The sequence below is a fragment of the Tachypleus tridentatus genome, chromosome 1 (assembly GCF_004210375.1).
Source record: "Tachypleus tridentatus isolate NWPU-2018 chromosome 1, ASM421037v1, whole genome shotgun sequence".
Classification (NCBI taxonomy): Eukaryota; Metazoa; Arthropoda; class Merostomata; order Xiphosura; family Limulidae; genus Tachypleus; species Tachypleus tridentatus.
Window position 1 is genome coordinate 94,795,660 of NC_134825.1, and position 19,664 is coordinate 94,815,323.

Consider the following 19,664-nt stretch of genomic DNA (forward strand, 5'->3'; position numbering starts at 1 on the left):
CATACAAAAGTCTTTTCATAAGTAGAAAAATGTTTCAAAGAAAAACTTTTATCTTCAACAAAATGTTGAATTCCTTTCGTTTGCATGAATTCAGGCGTTAATAAAAGTATTTGAACTGAATATTGGTATAAAGTCTTTGCAATGTCTACGTCCCATAAGATTGTAACATTGTCTCACTATCTACAAAATAGAAATTTTTGTATTGTTTTTTTGTGTTAATTTCTACCTTGTTTGTGCACGTTTTTTATATTGCCATCCCTACCTCATCCTTTTTTTTTCAAAACTGGTTTTATAATTGTTTCCTCTCTTTTCGTAAACAATATTAATGAATGGCGTGATGAGTTAGTTGTCTTGATGGACATCATGTGTTTAAGTTAGTGAAACGCTCTTTCTGCACTCTCCAAGTTAAAATACAACATTTTGGTGTGTAAATCATCACAAATCTTTAACCGTTGGTGAGCTAGCCTTTTTGATGCCAGAATCAGAATAATAAGCAGAACATTTGGTTGTTCCACTACCTGCAGATTGTTTATTATAACGATGTTTTTAGGCTAAACTGAAGATCTTAATAGTTTTTGAAACCTAAGTTAGGTGTTTATAAAAGTCTCTTACATTATTATTAAAGAAATTTAAGATTATGATGACCAGTGCATAATATGCAGCGGCTATTTATTTCCCTGCCCACTTGTGCATATTAAACACTGGAGTGTTTAATGATAATACCGATAAATGTTTGTTTTATTGTGGTCATTCACGACATCTAGGTTGTGCTATATTGTTAATAATAAAATTAACGGACTTATGGGTTGTATTTGCACATATCTGGCACTTAAGTCAAAAATTCATTTGGTCTTATTTTATTCCGCCATATTGGATGTCAAATGGTCCCATTCGCCTGAAGATAAAAATAAAAAATTATCTTCTAGTATCGTGTTTGATACTGCAAGTCATATACATCTGTGATGTCTAGACATATATCAAGAAACTGAACAGCAGTTGCGTTGGGATCTTTATCTTTTGCCGAAGGCGATGTTTATGTCATTGACAGAAGCTTGTACTAGAATGGATTATTATTGATTGGTGGGAGGGAATGCTTTACACCTAATCTGGTAAAGTTGAACGAAATAAAAATGTTCTATGACGTCACACGCAAGACATTCTTATAGAGGGCAGGTCGGACAAGAGATTTTAGAGATTCGGTACTGAAGTAACACGCAAACATTGAAATTTAAAGCAGCTCATTCTTAATTGACATGTTTGTATGATTGAGGTGACTTAAGACTATCACGTTTATAAATTTCAACAAAATTGAAACCGATAACCTGGTTTGGTTTGTTTTTTTCAAATTTCGACCAAAGCTGCACGAGAGCTATCTTCGCTAGCAGTCCCTAATTTAGCAGTGTAAAACTAGAGGGAATGCTAATCATGACTACCCGTTGCTAACTCTTGGACTACTCTTTTACCAACGAATAGCGGGATTGACTGTATCATTATAACACCCTCATGATTGAAAGGGCGAGTATGTTTGGTATCACGGGAATTTGAGCCCGCGGCATCCAGATTACGAGTTTAGCGCCCTAGACACCTGGCCATGCCGGGGTCTTCTTAGTTAGGAACTTACAATGGGATCTAAAACATTCTTTTTAAGACTGTTGGGTTCGTATTATAACTGACTGTTTTTCAACATGTGTACTTTTTAAAATGCATAAAATGTCAGGAAGTATTTTTGAGCAATATAATTACACTGTCAAAATACAATGAAAGAGTATTCACGAGGTAGAAAGTACGTTTTATTTATACATCTCTATTATCTTTCATAATACATACCATGCTCTGCTAGTTAATATTTTATTGTCTTAATCTGTAAATAATAAAACATTTAATCATAACAAGTATTTTTGTTTGTGTTAAGATAGGAGCATTTGTCCATACTCAGCAAATATCACATTAAAAACAAACAGCACAACAATTGTTGTTGTTGTTTTGAATTAAGCACAAAGCTACTCAATGGGCTATCTGTGCTTTGCCTACTACGGGTATCGAAACCCGGTTTTTAGCGTTGTAAGTCCGCAGACATACCGCTGAGCCACTGGGGGGGGGCGAGCACAACAAAGATGTGAGATAATGCATGATAAATAGTTATTATAAAAGACTTATTTGTCAATGTTTGATTAAACATTTGAGGGAATCGTAGGATTGCTAGAAGGCGGATCCCCTATCCGCCATATTCGTTAACGATTGTGTTAAACATTTCTTATGGGTGCAGATCCTTTTAAGCGCTGGGGGATAATTATAGCCACAGGCTAATCCTGCAGTCCTTTGTTCATTTGATGCCTGACTTTTACCCTGCGGGTGACTTTGGCTTTTTGGTCGAAGAAAAATGAACAATGAGCTATCCACATCACATATGCTTGATCTTTGACGTTACACATGCAAATATAGTTCCCAAATGGGCGTACTTATATTCTCAGGATAGCAGCTTTTGACCCTCAGTAGATGTGTTCATGTAACTCGGCATTTTGGATACTATGACAAGTGTTAAAACGACGAGTTATAGTGGCCAAAATTGTTTAAGTTGACGTCACTTCCCCTCAACTGGTCATTCCCTCTTAGGGTCACGGTCATTTTGAATTGTGATATAAACTTCTTCATGAAAAGATCTATTAACTCATTCGTAATGAGCAAAGCAAAATCTCGTATGACTACTGCAGCATAAAAAGGTGCTTGGAGTGGAAAACTTCTTGTATGGGCCTAGCATGGCCTGGTGATTAAAGTTACGCGGTTCGCAATCCCCATCACCTTTCAGTTTTCCCTTTCAATTGGCCCCCAGTGGCACATCTGTATGCCAGCGTCACTAGAAACTGGGTTTTGATACCCATTATGGACAGAGAACAGATAGCTCATTATATAACTTTGCGCTTAACTTCAAACAAACAAACCTTTCAGCTATAGAGGCGTTATGATGCGACAGTTAATCCTGCTATTGTTGACAAAAAGTAGACCAAGAGTTAGAGGCGGGTGTTATTGACTAGGTTCTGTCCTTCCAGTCTATTACTGCTAAATTAGGAACGGTTAGTGTATTTAACCTTTCATAACAAGCATTTTTGTTTGTGATACATTATGATAATTTGTCCACATTCGGTAAATATCTCATTAAAACAAACATGAAGTGATTTAAAACTATTACGGTAGTAAATTACAACTAAATTAAAACAGAGAAAGTAAGGTTTTAATTAGAAACTAAACTGTACTTTATGTATTTCATTATAATTTGGATTCCTCGGTTAATAATAATGGGGAACAACATAGCATGACTAAAGAAAACAAACTTAGTGTAGTGGTTGTATAAGTCATTCAAGTCATCGTACGCAGTGCTCTGTTGTTAGTAACAAAGATAACCGTTTGCGGCGGTTGTTTTTGACTAGCTTCTATCCTTCCAGTCTATCACTACTAAATTAAGGATGGCTAGTGCGGTTAACTTTCGCCAACCTTTGCGTTAAATTCTAATCCAACGAAATCTTTTTGTATGACATCTTTCATGTTTACAACTACCTTCTGGCATTCATATTAATAACCTACATTAATATTTCATAATTAGTAAACGCCTCATTAATTACTCACTCTTTGACACCAATTATTTTTGATGGACTATTGTAGACCTTCAATTACGATTCACTAAATATGTTATCAGATCTTTAAAAACTAATTTGTGCCCAATCATTGCGCAATTCATATAATGTATCTTTTATGAGTCATCATTTATTGCTTAGTATACAAATTTTCACCAGTTATACATTTGATTCATTCTAGCATGGCGGCTTCCTCATGTCGCACCCATATTGAATAAAATTACATCTGTTCAAATGGTACAGACATACTGTTATATTCTGTTAATTCTGAGATGGAGACCTCTATGAGTTCGGCAGTTTTGAACTACGACACATTCACTTGATTCAAGACATGATTAGCTTCCTACTGAGCTACCCTACTATGAGCGTTGCAACCTTTGTCTTTTGTTTTCTTGAATCAACACAGGGGTAGATGTCACTTTAATATTCCTGCCAAAGAGCGGTAGTGATTAGTGATTCAAGAACAAAACAACAAAAATATTAAAGACCCACGAACAATCTGGAGCACGTTATTGACTCACAATGGTTTAAACGTGGCTTAAAAATGTAATAATCACAAATAACTCGGAGTCCACGTTAATACACGGATTAGCTTTTCATAAGCTGCTCTAGATTATGCCTTTTTTTATTTTATACATTTATGACATATTAAATAGCCACTTCCTATACATTAGTCCTGCAAAATGACACGACTCAATAGAATCAATAAACATGTTAAATGTAGCAAAAGGTAACTTTTGTTCATTCATATTAGATCCCAATCACGCCATGAAGCCCCCAGTGGCACAGTGGAATGTCTGCGGACTCACAACACTAGAAACAGGGTTTCAATCTTCATGGTGGGTAGAGCACAGACAGCCTATTCTGTAGCTTTGTGCTTAATTACAAACAAACAAAAAGTTTGATTGATAAAATAATCTGTTTAGAAAAGTGTAGCTAATTTCTAAAGTGATAACTATAAACATCGTTGACAAAAATATTTACATGATTTACGTTTAATCAGTTCAACTTACTCTATTTCTAGTTAATGTGGCACGTCACTAATGTAACTACAATATTTATTGTTCATGTCATATTTCTCTGGGCCCGGCATGGCCAAGAGTGTTAAAACGTTAGACTCGTAATCCGAAGGTCGCAAGTTCGAATCCCGGTCGCGCAAAACATGCTCGCCCTTTCAGCCGTTGGGGCGTTATAATGTGACGGTCAGTTCCACTATTCATTGGTAAAAAAGTAGCCCAAGAGTTGGCGGTGGGTGGTGATGACTAGCTGCCTTTCCTCTAGTTTTACACTGCTAAATTAGGGACGGCTAGCACAGATAGCCCTCGAGTAGCTTTGTGCGAAATTCCAAAACAAACAAACATATTTCTCTTACTAAACTCTCCTATTAAACAAGTCGGTGGACTCAGCAGATAGCCCGATGTAGGTTGCTATAAGAAATCACACACCAAAATATACCAAAGATTTATTGGTGAATTCTGATTTTATAATTATAAACTAGAATGTTCATTTACGTATGTTTCTCACTTACAAAATACTAAGCATTGGGCTTAAAACAATTAACACTACCTTTGTAAACACTTAAACTAACATAAAATGTTTAGTTTTATTATTTGAATATGCATAAACTGTAAAAGTTAAGAGTAATTGTTAGACGTAATAAAGAGAGCACCTGCTTTTTTGTAGTCGTTTATTTCTCTTATAGCCCAATTATGTAGCTATTGCTATTATTAACGAATCATGATATTAGAATACTCAGAAACTTGAATGGCATTAATCACTTTTTCAGCATTCAGTAAAATTATCCATACAAAAAATACAACAATGTTCGGGTAAGATGATTTGGTTTGTTTTGAATTTCACGCAAAGCTACTCAAGAGCTATCTGCGCTAGCCGTCCCTAATTTAAGAGTGTAAGGCTAGAGGGAAGGGAACTAGTCATCAGCACCCACCGCCAAGTCTTGGGTTACTCGTTTACCAACGAATAGTGGAACTGACCGTCACATTATAGAAGCTGCAATAGCCATGGAAGAATTTTCTTTGAATCATTGTGTATTTAAATCGAATGAGTTGGCGGGGACCTCTACATCAACGTATGTCCAACACCATCCAAGATAGGCCAGCTCATAGGATGTTGCAATCAGCTGGGTGGATATGACGTCATACAATAGAGCTGTACGAATAGGATGCTGCCATTTGTTTGGATGTGATGTCAGAATTAAACTGAATGTGAAGTGAAAAATCAAACACTGCCTTCTTGGTGATATCGGTGCACGCACTGAAACGCCATATTGACAGACATAACGCTATGTAGCCGATTATGACGGCAACTAAGTTAAGCGCATCCAAGAGGCTGACATCATGGCAAACGTAATATCAATAGAGGTCAAGTAGCTGTAATTAAGCATAAAGCTACACAATGACCTATCTGTGCTTTTCCTACAAAGGGTATCGAAACTCGGTTTCTAGTGTTATAAGTCCGCGGACATTTCCTTATGCCACAAGACGAAAGATGTTTTCTTATGTTAAAAGAAAGAGTGAGAGAAAAAAAGCAGTATTCCATAAAAGAGTGTTAAGCACACCCTTTTCATTAGCAGGAAAAACTGTAACATTAACAAATGAAAGTTAATACAATTACTAGAAACTGCAACGTGTACAAAAACAGTGTAAAACATATTTAAATGCACATGTACAAATTTCGGCTTCTTTTGTACTTGAGAGAATTAACGCAACATTTGACTTATATCATATCATTGTTTACGAGTATGACATAATGAGTATAATAATATTTATAATATGTATAATACGCCTAGCAAATTATGAGGCGTATATTAATATTTATAGTACTTATCATACATATAAGACTATAATATGAGGCATTTGTAAATATATTTTGTCGTTTTTAATATTAGTGTAAATTTAAAAGAAACTTATCACATGTTTAAAAAATACTACAGAAAGAGTAGAAATAAACGAGCTTAGGTTATTGTGAAATACTACAATCACTCTTTCTGCAAAAATATTCTTCTAGGTCTGGTTTTGTAAGTTGTCTTCACTCTAATACGCGCTGCTGTAGTGCGACATTAACTGTGACATTTTCTGCCTATCCATAAATGAAAGCAAAATAAATCCAGCCACTTTCTTCAGCAAATAATTCCAAAATCAAATATAAAGACACTACAGCCTCAAAAGAATCTAGTAAAACCGAACTATTTCTTCAATATCTGACGTCAGCCTTCCGTCATTCGATATAAATCACAACAACACAGTCAATAACTTCATATTAAAACGATCTTTTCAAACCCAACTTCCAGGAATCGGTAGATTATGCCTTAAACAAGGGGTTCCCAAACATTTTAGATCTGTGGAGCTTCATATCGGAAAGAAAAAGCATTACGGAGCCTTAATAAAAAAATACACTAAAATTAAAAACAATCGGTCACTAGCACCAGATAAAGTTTACTTCAAGCTTTTAGAATATAAATTTATTAAAAATATCAATATTTAAAGAAAAAATTTTACTTCTACTTACTTGTTCAAAAATTTCTCCTTGCAAAATTTATATCAGTAAAAGTACAGTGTACTTATTTATTTATTAGTGGTTCGGATGGGCTTGCTCTTGTTCACAAAGTAGTTCAATATTTAGAGTTATGGTTGTTACCTGTAAGCGCAAATCATCTTCAATATTTAACCTGTATCTAAATTTGGTATTTGTAGCTGTACACAGTGAAGATGTTTGCTTACAAAGATATGCTGTTGTAAAACGCATCAAACATTTCAAAGCTCTGTTACTTATTTCAGGGTATTCCATGGCCATTTGAATACAAAATTGTGTAATTTCTTCCTGCTGAAATTTTGTTTTTAGGGTGTAATCAGTTGAAAGTACTATAAGCTGTTCTTTTTTTTTCAAAAGCAAATCTTTGGTAGTTGCAAAGTCAACAAAGGTATTTTGAATACGCAGCAAATTTCTAAATGAGGAGGGAATAGTTGTACACAAATCAAATATGTGCTACAAGACAGAAACTTTTGCATATTTACTTAAGAAAATTCCATTCATAAGTAAGTAAAAAACTACTAAGATTTTCGAATCATTCAAGTTCTTCCATAAGTATATATTCATCCCATAGTTTTAGCTTACGTTGAAGCGCTTCCATTTTACTCTGAGCTTTGACCTCCGTTACCCTCGTACCCTGCATTGTAGCATTCACTTCATAGGCAAATACGTCTAAAAGGTAAAACAATTTCTGTATTCAACATTCATCCCTTAATTTGTGTGCAAGTTCAAAATGGCGTTCAGATAAAAAGAAACCTATCTCCTCACGCAGTTCGTAAAACCGAGCAAACACTTTTCCCCGAGAAAGCCATCGGACTTCAGTATGAAGCAGCAAATTTTTATGCAAACTTCCCATATCCTCACAGAGTAAACTGAAGATCCTCGCATTTAATGGTCTTGATTTTATAAAATTAACTATTTTTATGACATCACCCAATACCTCTTCTAAAAAACGAATTTTTTAGTATTCGTTTCATTGCAAGTGCATGGTGATGAAGACAGCAGTGGATACTCTCGAAGTCCTGGTTTTTCTTCTTTATGCGTGCCACTGCGCTTGAAAATTTTCCAGACATAGCTGCAGCCCTATCAGTGCAAATACTTGAGCAAAGATGCCATTGGATCTCATGTTCTTCCATAAACAAATCGATAAGTTTAAATATTTCTTCGCCTGTTGTTTGAGTAGGGAAAGGTTTACAAATTAGTATGTCTTCTTCAAAACTAGCTTCGTGAATATAACAAATAAACACAAGCAACATCGCATAACCTGCGACAACTGTTGATTCATCCATCTCATCCCTCTTGCTTTTACTCGCCTTTTAACTCCGTTAAGCAATTTACTGACATTCCCTTGATTCTTCGAGCAACCAAATTGTCAGAAAGGGGCACAGAGTTAATGTTTTTAAGAAATTTCTCATCAGTCGTCCACTTCACCAAATCTTTTGCACATGGTTACATCAATTCTTCTGCAATTGTATGAGCTTCACCTGCTTTTGCAATACGGTAACTTGTACGATATGAAGCAATAAGAGCACCTTTGTTGTTCTGATGAACGAACGGACGAAATGTGGCTTTCCTTGCATTCAAATGCTTTCATTTGAATTACTCGAAAGTTGGATTTTTTAATTGGGAGTGTTTGGTTTCTAGATGTCGTTTTAACTTTGCTGGATGCAAACTACTGTTACCCAACACTCTTGATAACGAAAAACCCACTTGAAATAAAAATGTATCTCAGAACGGCTGGAATGGGTATTAACACTTTTATTGATAAGGAGAGAACAACGTTTCGACCTTCCGAGGTCATCTTCAGGTTAAGAACCTCAAAAGTCCGTCTTCATTATCTGTCCATGTAAACCCATATTCAATAAAACTTTCATCATACTTTCTTTTCTTTTTTGTTTCACTACTTTATACATCTTCCTGCGATGAAGGGCTTGTACAAGCTGATAACGCCGATGAATTCGTATTAGGCTTAAACGTAGGAAGATATTTATTCGTATTAGGTTTATTACTGATATTCAGTCACTTATCCATTATAAGAGTGACAACTAATTATCAATTTGTCTAAAAACGTATTCTTATATCTTTGGCACTTCAAAAGTATTTTGACAAAATACACAAAATAGTTTCTTAATGAAAACTCGTTCAAGCACTTGAGTTTTATCATCATACAATGACATGCTGACCGGAGATCAGTGTTATCATAACGAAGTCAGAAATAAAGATTTGTGGCAAAAAAGGCTAGGCCGCTAGAATAATATATTTTTCTAAAGGAAAAGGGTAACCTCTTATTTTTATAATTTTTAACAGAAATGTTTCAGCCAAATAACAAAATATTAAGCCAGATCTGGCGTGCGTCTAAATCTCGAACCAAATGAAACATGACGTCATACGGGTCATGATACGGGACAAATCATGACCCGTATAGTTGGGCAAAGATGCCATTGGATCTCATGTTCTTCCATAAATAAATCGATAAGTTTAAATATCAAACTTTGTTATTTAAACCGTATTCCAGTTTAAAATATAAACCACCAATTACTTTCTCCAAAGAAAGTTGTAAATTTCTTTCTTTAATTACAGAAACTATCTTTCAAGCATTAAACCCTAAACATACGACAGTTGCAGCATTCCTGGATGTTAACAAAATACATTCGGCAGCGTTTAGCATTATAAGCTGCTGTTCAAACTGTTTAAAGTTATATTTTACTTTTTTGTACAGTGTATTCTGATTCAATTTTATAGTTTTAGGGAAAAAATTAACATCTTAAAATTTCCTCGCGGAGCTTCAGATAACTATGGGGGTGCCTAAGGGCTCCGCGGAGCATAGTTTAAAAAACTGTGCCTTAAAACACACCCATGACAATTTAACGCGCCCGATTTCATGTGCCGAAGTTATATCACATATGAAAAAAACCAAAAACACTGCCCCAGGATAAGATACAATTAAAAATATAATAAAAAATTTCCTACACAGATATATAACGTATCTAACAACTTTGTAGAATTTATCACTTAAAACAGCTTACTTTCCCACCCATTGGAAAACGGCAACTGTAATAATCATTTCGAAAACAACTACAGACTTAGAAAATCCAGCAAATTATATGCCAATGAGTCTCCTCAACTACACAGGAAAACCTATGGAAAAGAATCGTGAACAGGCTCTTATTTTATCTAGAAGCCAATAATATTATTAATTACATTCAAAATGCAGCCCGGCGTCAGAGACAAACCAGCGATTGCCTAGTTAAATTAACAGAAACTATCTTTCAAGCATTAAACCCTAAACATACGACAGTTGCAGCATTCCTGGATGTTAACAAAATACATTCGGCAGCGTTTAGCATTATAAGCTACTGTTCAAACTGTATCAACTCAAAATTCCACACACAATTATTCGGTGGATCTTAAGCTTTCTCACCAACAAACAGGCAACGCACGATTCAGTCGAACACATTCACGCCCATTAAGACTTCACGTATACTCATGCGTCACAGTATGCTAATAACGTTGCTGTTTGGTTGCAGCTAGTAGAGTTCAAGCTTCGTTCAATCACATAACCGAATGGTGTAATATGTGTCGTGTAACTTTAAACCCTAACAAAACACAGGCAGTTATATTTCATCGATGTTTTAAAATGAAAAGAAAGGAAACTAACCCAAACACTAACGACATTCACTAAATCTGTACAATTCCTCAGAATCACCTTCAATCAGTCTCTATACTGGATGGATCACTTTAGCAAAATTTCAAATATGTCAACCAACGTATTACTTTCCTAAGAACTATTGGAGGTACCTACAAACGATGCTTGGTCGGTACCATTACAACTATTTATAAAGCTTATATTAGACCACTCATTGAATATGGATGCATAGTCACATGCAACATGCCCAATGACCTCATGTAAAAGTTAGAAACATTGCAGTATCGAGTAATTCGTGGAGCATATCGTTTACTAAGATATAGCCTCCAAATCAGTGGGGACATTAATAATTAATGTCACTACTGCTTTGGGACATTACTTAAACTTAGTGAAATAATCCGGAATTTAGTAGCCCAAGAAACAGGCCAAACAAAACAATTCTCAGCCTTAGCTAAAACACTCAACAAATGGCGTATTCACCAGTCTCCTTACCATATTTGTAGTATATAGAGTACTAACCAGTTTTCAGCCGAAATTGTACTAACCATCTATTCTTTTAATTTTTATTTCAGGTACATTGCATGAGCACTCCCGGGATAGATCGAGTCTTGGGAGTAAAAGTTGGTTTTCTCGGGGTTCTCCCGTTTCTCCCACACCAAATTCTTGGCATAGGATCTACACATCCCACGCCGCCCTGAAGTCTCTAAGTCCCATATCGGCCGTTGATTTTGTGATACTTGCCGGATGGTGCATGTTCTCGGTCTTTTCTTCGCAGCTTGCTTATCGCCCATAACCACAGTTTGTTTGTTAATACACGTGCCAATAATGTGCGTGGGTATTTATATATGTAACTACGCACACTCTTTTTCTCTTTCTCACATGGCTTAACCTAATATCCAATCACGAGTGGGGTGAAGAGAAAGTAAATTTCTGAGCGCTCCTGGTTGATTCTGACCCAGAGCTCCAGCTAGGGGCCAGTTAAATCTTAAATTGAAATACCTGACACGTTTCCTCTCTTTCATTTATTACTCAACACAATCTCACTCGATGTACTCTGATATAAAACGAGAGAAATATCTTGGAAATACAGATTACGGAGCTAAAATTAACTCTCCAATAAAGTGGCTAGTTAAGTATACGTTTTGCATATTTGTTTTAAGTAAAGATTGTTTTTGTAATTGTAAGTTTATCTTTATTTGTCACAGCTTGAACTCCTCGATGTAGATGTCTATACGTGGTGGGGAAGCTCCCAGAAAAGGTTCTAGCTTTTCAGTTTACCTCTTCTGTGATCTAAATGTACACCCACGTGTTTGCAATACGTGGCCACTCGTGAAGAGGAGGAGAGGATCCTGATGGTTGAGGGTTTCAATTCCAATACATCACTATGACCTTCAATTCCTTGAAACTAGTGGTCTTGTTGGGCTAGGGGGTTAACTAAATACCAGTGTTAAGCATTCTCAGTGGGTGTTCTGAACATTGTGTCTGATGCTGGTGTTTGGGTACAGTGCTCAAGAAACTCTGGCATTGCTGTGGCGTCCTTGTTTAGCATCAGTGCATCTCTCTTAGGAATCCATGGTAGGTGAGGCTAGTGAGCATTGAATCTTTCTCATTATATTATGAATCACCCAATTCCAACTAAAAATAAAATAATAAAAAATAGTTCAGTGGTAAGCAACCACATCTAGAAATTCTGAACAGTAACCTCCACTCCATTCTGCATCTGTACCTCGATATTTTATACTGCATTTTCTTCTGACAAACGTTTTAAGGCAAATGTCTCCCTTTTTTACATAAAGGGATCAGAGAGGCTTGCTAGCTCTTCAAAATCAGTTACGAAGCTAAGTTCTGAAGACATTGTGGTAGAACATCAACATTAAAACACAGTGAACTCCTCTTGAATTCAAAGATCATTGGTGTTATACCCATTGGGGTAACTTCCCATGCTAACTTTAAATTTCACATGAGGAGTTACTGTTGAGAAGAATTTGAAGAACATTCTCAAGTCAGAATCCGTAATGACGAGAAAACCCACTTGTAGAGAAGGTTATATATTTAATCCGTTCAGTGCCGTAGACGAGATAACTCGTCCAAGCCGATCGGTAACACAGTGCCACGGATGAGTTAATTCGTTCTCAATAATACCTAACTTCAACGCTAGATGTCAGCACCATACACACATTTGACCTAATTACAAATTGTTTCACTTTCGATCCAAAATGGCGTCACGAAAAAGTTACAAAATGAAGAAACATTAGAGTTGTGTTCTAGCAGCTGAAATATTTAGCAGTCAACAGGTTAAAAACGGCTGGTATGGGTAGAGAAAGCAGTTGTAGAGAAGCGAACAATGTTTTGACCTTCTTCGGTCATTGTCAGGTTCACAAAGAAAAAAAGGGTTACTGACCAGTAGCTGACCATGTGTTTGAAGATGGTTGTGTAATTGAGTTTAGAAATGTAGAGAATGTGCTTATATTTTAGATATATTTGTTAATGTAGGTTTTAAGGTGTTCCTTTGTATTGGTTTATTTTGGGCTTGAGTTGTTGTATAAGTAAGGCTTCTTTAATTTTGCGTTTGTTATTTTTCTGCTGATGTCGGGAACGTATGGTATGCAGTCGTACATGGTTTTGTGATTTTTTAAATAGTGGGGTACATTTACTTTGTTAGTTGATTTTGCTTTTTGTCTGGGTGGTGTGCGTAGACAAAAGCAAAATCAACTAACAAAAGTAAATATACCTCACGATTTAAAAAATCACGAAATCATATATGGCTGTAGACCATATATTCTCGACGTCAGCAGAAAAATAACCAACATTTGGCAAAAACTAGCAACAGAATATGACATTCCAGTTAATACCAAATTTATTCAAAAACCAGGCACAAAACTAAGGTCTATACTATGTAAAAATTACACTGACAAACACAACATTAACATTATTTATAAAATATAATGTGATAACTGTCACGACTTCTGTATTGGAGAAACAAGTAGTAAAATGGAAACCGGATTCAAAGAACACAAAAAGTCATCTTCACACGTTTTCGAACACTGAAAATCAAATAAACACAACAAATCCATAGAAACACCCAAATAATAAATAAAGAAACAAACATAAACAAACGCAAAATTAAAGAAGCCTTACTTATACAACAACTCAAACCCAAAATAAACCAATACAAAGGAACACCTTTATACCTACATTAATAAATATATCCAACATCTAAGCACGCCCTCTACATTCCTACACTCAATTACACAATCGCCTTCAAACATCTGGTCAGCTACTGGTCAGTAACCCTTTCTTTCTTTGTGAACTTGACGATGACCGAAGAAGGTCGAAACGTTGTTCGCTTCTCTACTAGTGCTTTCTCTACCCATACCAGCCGTTTTAAGATATATAATATTCTCGAGTCAAAGATCTTCACTTGTTTCTCCAACCAAGGTATTTCTTCAGTGTGACGTATTTACACTCGCAAGGAAGGAATTATGCTACCTACTAATGTTCTTATTTTGATCTTTACATCACCACATCCACCTGTCACTGTCAGGGCAGGTTATCTGAGCTGAAAATAAGGTTTGGCCATATGTCCACAACCCTCTCAGATACTTCCAGTGTCAGTAGTTTAGTTACTCGAAACATCGACTCGTGCTTCTGTGACGGGTGCTCGTTATGGTGGCAAAGACCACGATGCCTAAGAGTGTCAACTGGAACCTCGCTGCGTCAATTATAGTGTTCTTCACCCTTCTTACTTTTGTTCCTGCCCTAGGCGGGTGGAGGAGAAAGAAGCACAACATTTAAAAACTGTTAATAACATTTCTTATGCAGAGGCTCGGAAGTTGATATCCCCTTCTCCATCTCGGACATACGCTGCTGCACTTTGTTCCACTACTACTGTGGATGTACACTCACCACTTTCTGATCCTCTATCAGATACTTTAATAATGTGAAGAGGCTTTTGACCTAAGTTGATAATCCAGTTGATAAATCAATGTCTTATTCTGTCTCTTTCCCCACCATTCCTTCTGGTGACAACCCAGGTCCACTTCCTTTTGCCCTATCTTCTGGAGTCTGCTTGGGTCCACATTTTTTTCCTCTGAGATGTAGAACGATCTCAACGATTTTTCCTTTCCGCCTTCATATCCAATCACTGGAGTCTATGTCTACTGATAGTGACCTGCCAACTCAACCCAGGGCAAGATTCATGGCAGTTGGAAGACGTCCTTCTAATAAAGACAAATGGTGTGGTCTTAAACTGAAGAGTTCTCCACCCAATTCTCCTGGACCGAAGTAAAAATGGCCACTTTGATACAGTAAAACCGTCGAAATTTCTGTTTAAATTGGGATTACATTAAGGCTTTGATTGATTCCTATCATTCTGTGTCTTCCCTTACAATAAACATTTCTGAGCCTGCTGTTATAATAACATTTTGGCAGTTTTCTTTATACTAGGAGGACAGCCAGTGTGATGGACGAGAGCATGGAGGGGTGACATTGCTAGCTGATCAACATGTACTCACCCTGTCTTTACCATTCGATACACCTTTGGAGGCTGTAGCTATTTGTGTGACCTTCAGTTGTACTTTAAATGTTTGCTCTCTCTAATTGTCTTCTTTAGAGACTTATGATTAATCAGAGCTTGATGATGTTGTTGAACAATTTCCATGTTTATTTTTAATCCTGGAAGAAGACTTTAATTGGCACAATTCCCTCTTGGATGGTGCTGATATTTACGGGAAGGGTCGTTTCTTAGAGTATATGCTCTTAAATCACAACCTCTTTCTCTTCAGTACTGATTATTATACTTATTTTCATGGACCTACTCAGTCTTTTGTTACAGTTAATCTATATGACCACTCCTCTTCACTTTTCTCTCGCTTTTCTTGGAAGGTTGACAATGACCCAATGGGCAGTGATCATTTTCCTATTGTTTTGAGGAAGATTAGCTGTGATTAATGCAACCGACCCGTATGCCTCGTTGGAAGACGAACCATGCCAGCTGATCATCCTTCCTTATTCTATTGAAACTTGGTTCTGTATTTGTCTCGCTGCCATCGATAGACGATTATGTGGTAACAATGACATACTGTATAGTTCAGGCAGCAGTTCAATCTATCACTAAGACCTCGACACGTTTTCCATGGTATTCTCGTCTATAGCGGAGTCCTGCCTGCTAGGAGGCACAAAAGGCTTAAAAACTAGCCTACAATACCTTATGTCAGCATCCCTTTCTTTCTAACAACATCATAGATTAGGCGTCAAAGTCAAAAGGAATCTTGAATTACGTTCACAGCTAGCATCTCTTCTTCTGCCAGTTCCAAAACCAGAAAGCTGTTTACATTGTCGACACTTTCGGTGAGAGCCTTTCTCATGCATCCAGATCTAGCACTTCTGTTTCTTCTCCCACCTTGTTCACCATCATGTCTCGGGCAGAGTGATAACTTATTTCCTATCTGGCCAATTGTCTCTAGAATTATAATCGCTCCTTTGCACTAGTGGAACTCAAACTTACGCTTCATAAGTTATGCAGTTTATTGGTCAGACCTGTTGATGTTCACTATGAGATGTTGTGCCACCTTTTTTACCTCCCTTGTTATTCTTCTGGTTGGTTTTAACTGGATCTGGAAGGAGGATGTTTTTCTTTTAGCTTAGCACTGGGCTATTGTCCTACCTTTCTCTAAACCTGGAAAGGATCCCACGATTCTTCCTAATTATCATCCAATTGTTTTGACTAGATGTTTCTGTAAGGTCTTAGAGAAAATAGTTAGTGCTCACCTTGTTTGGTTCTTTGAATCAAATACGCTCTTTTTACCTCTCACTGTGGGTTCTATCGACAGAACTCCACCATGGGCCACCTGATACGACATGAAACGTCGATCATGGAAGTCTTCCTGAAAAGGAACATCCTGTTTCCATTTCTTTGACCTTGAGAAAGCTTACAACAGGTAAAACACTTTGTGGAATCTCTACTCATATGGGTTGCATGGAAATTTAGCTATTTTTTATTTGAAACTTTTTAGTGGACAGGTAATTCCAAGTCTGTGTAAGTTCGACATTTTTAATGCTAGATTATAATAGAAGCAGATAATAAAATAAAATGTATATAACAAGCTTTAAATTAAAACTAAAACAGAAAATAATTTAGGAGGAATTAGAGATAAAATATCATTGCAATAAAGCTATAAGTTTAAGATATAGTCTATACACTTCATCCCCCTAGTAGGATGTTGATGTTTGAAGTTAAACGCAACGCTACACAATAAGATATCTATGCTCCGCCCATCCCGGGTATCGAGACTAATTTTCTACGGTTGTACGTAGTCAGACGTTCCACTAGGGTCACTATTACGTCCATATTAGATATTTTGTGAATTAGATATAAAAGTGCTCTAAAGATGAGAAAAGTATACAGGGTTGTAAAATGAGAAATAAAATCGTGTCAAGACCTACTTTCAGTGCGAACGTTATTTGTCAAACAGTCAACGACGCAATTTCCTTCCTCATTTTTTTGTAAATAATTCCTTGTTGCAGTTACAGAGACCTTTAGGCCTAACAGAAATACATACATACACATAAATAAATATATACGAGGGCTATCTGTGATAGCCGTCACTAATTTATCAGTGTAAGACTATAGGGAAGGCAACTAGCTATCACTACCCTCTACCAACTCTTGAGCTTCTGTTTTACCAACGAATCGTGGAATTAACTATGACATAATAACGTCCCCACGGCTGAAAGAGCGAGCATGTTTGGTATGACGGGGATTCGAAACCGCGACCCTCAGATTACGAGTTGAGCGCTCCTAACTATCTGGCGATGATATTACTCTGGGAAACCTCATATGTCACGTTATGAACTATACAGCATCTCTCTTTGTAAGTATGACCACTTATGTTTATCATATGGACGATATTTGTCAAAACTTGAGAAATAATTAAATTACTCTCTTCTTTATTTTATTTTACTTTATTTCACAACGAAACCAAATAGCCAATCGTGGTTTCTCACGATGAACTAATGTCGGTCGATTGGTCACCACGCGTGGTCGTGGGAGGGAGGTTGTAAAACACTGTCTCAGTCTGCAGCAAAACGGAAATCTTCAGAAGTGCAATTCGTATTTAACACTAACAGCTTCAAACTACAGAGTTTGTTTGTCCTGTATGTACCATTACTTGTGTAGAGCGTGATATCTTCAAAGATTAACGAAGTTTTATATTCTAATTTAATGTATAGAATTAATAATTAAATTTCAGCCAGATAATATTACTAATACACATACATCTCGTAAAAGAATTATATTATTTGTTCTTAACATACAAATGCTTCTGACTGTTTTGGAGACGAGGTTACCCTTGGGTTCGGAGTTGGATAAATCTTGAAACCTAATTACCTAAACGTGTTACATTATTGTCTTCCCAGAACTTTGATGGAAGGTCTAATTTTTGAATTTGAAAGTTATCGGGCTATTGCATTTCCTGTTTTGTGATTAATTTAACTTTTATATTTTAATTCTATGTAATTTCTTAGTTCATATAATGATTAATGCTCGCGAAACGTTTATTAATTATTTAAAGATGTATAGTTCTAAGCGAGATTACAAATTACGTTAAAAATTTTAGTGACATTAACTTACGAATTACAAAAATTGTGCAGTATTTGAGGATCTTGTTAACTACTGGTTGTATTTGTAATAGTATTAGATGCTTAGCGAACTCTTGAGTTATAGCCTTTTGAATAATAAGATATCTATAATAAAATATTTCGTCACCATCCTTAAGGATAAGTAGATGGAGATAATTATTAACTAGTTAAGAAAAAAATTGGGAAGTTTTAAAAAAATGATCAGCCTTTTTGGTCATATAGTATTTCCTCACAGATTTTTAAATAATTAAATATTGAGCACAAGCCAAACTAATGGAAAGTGTTGCTCTTCAAAGGAGGTGATAAAATTTTTTTCAAGTAATTAAAAGCCTGTTACTAGTACTAGTAGTGTTAGTTTTGAAAGATTTTTGAAATAATAATAAAATATGTTTTACACAAGTAATTTAATTAAGTTTAAAATTTGTTGGATAACTATCATGGAAAGATCTTGTTTTACTTTTTTTTTGACATTCTTTGAAGAGGTTACTGCTTTTGTAGATGAGGATATGGATGTAGATTTAATGTGTTGTTGTAGGTGTTAGTGGTAGATTGGCTCTCTGAATAAGAAACTGTCTGGATGGAAGAAAGCTGAGGGTTGTAAATGGAGTTCGTGTGAACTGGATAAATGTCATAAGTGGGATATCTCAGGACTTATTGTTGGACCTTTGTTGTATTTGGTTTAGAAATGACACAAATGAAGGAATGATTAATAAATATTTAATAGATTTGCTAATGATATTAAGGTTTTGCATATTGTTGATTGTGAGAAGTATGTTACAGCTTTGCAAGAAGGATTTAGATTATTTGGTAAACTGGACAAATAAATGTGAGATGGCTTTTAATTATAACAAATGCAAGGGGATGTTTTGTTTGATGAGAATAACATTAATTGTATTTGGAAAAAAATAGGTCATGGTGTTCGAGTTGATCAGTCTCTTAAGCCATCCACACTGTGTTTTTCCTAATAGTAGAGTAGATAGGATTTTAGATTGTTTGTACAGAAATACTGAATACATATATAAAGAAATAACAGTACAATTGTATAAATCATTAGTTAGGCCATATTTGGAGTACTGGGTTCAGTTTTGTGCTCCTTGCTATGGGAAGAACATTGAATTATTGGAGAGTTGTCTTCAGGTGTTGTGGATGCAGTTAATTTAAGGGAAGGTTTGATACATGTTTGAATAATATAGGCTAGAGTC

At 35.9% G+C, this 19,664-nt stretch overlaps 1 protein-coding gene across 8 annotated transcripts in view; it reads left to right on the plus strand.

The window, feature by feature from the left end:
* Positions 1-17,528: 17,528 nt before the first annotated feature.
* The window catches only part of LOC143255912 (calmegin-like), a 59,618-nt gene continuing 57,482 nt past the window's right edge, over positions 17,529-19,664 (plus strand). For 2 of the 8 annotated variants that reach the window (XM_076512354.1, XM_076512370.1), the window contains exon 1: positions 17,999-18,254. Coding sequence is in view for 2 of the 8 variants with exons in the window: in XM_076512337.1 (XP_076368452.1) it covers positions 18,736-18,761 (26 nt within the window). In the remaining 6 variants the exon portion in view is untranslated. The other 6 variants (XM_076512337.1, XM_076512346.1, XM_076512380.1 and 3 more) reach the window with 5 other exon arrangements.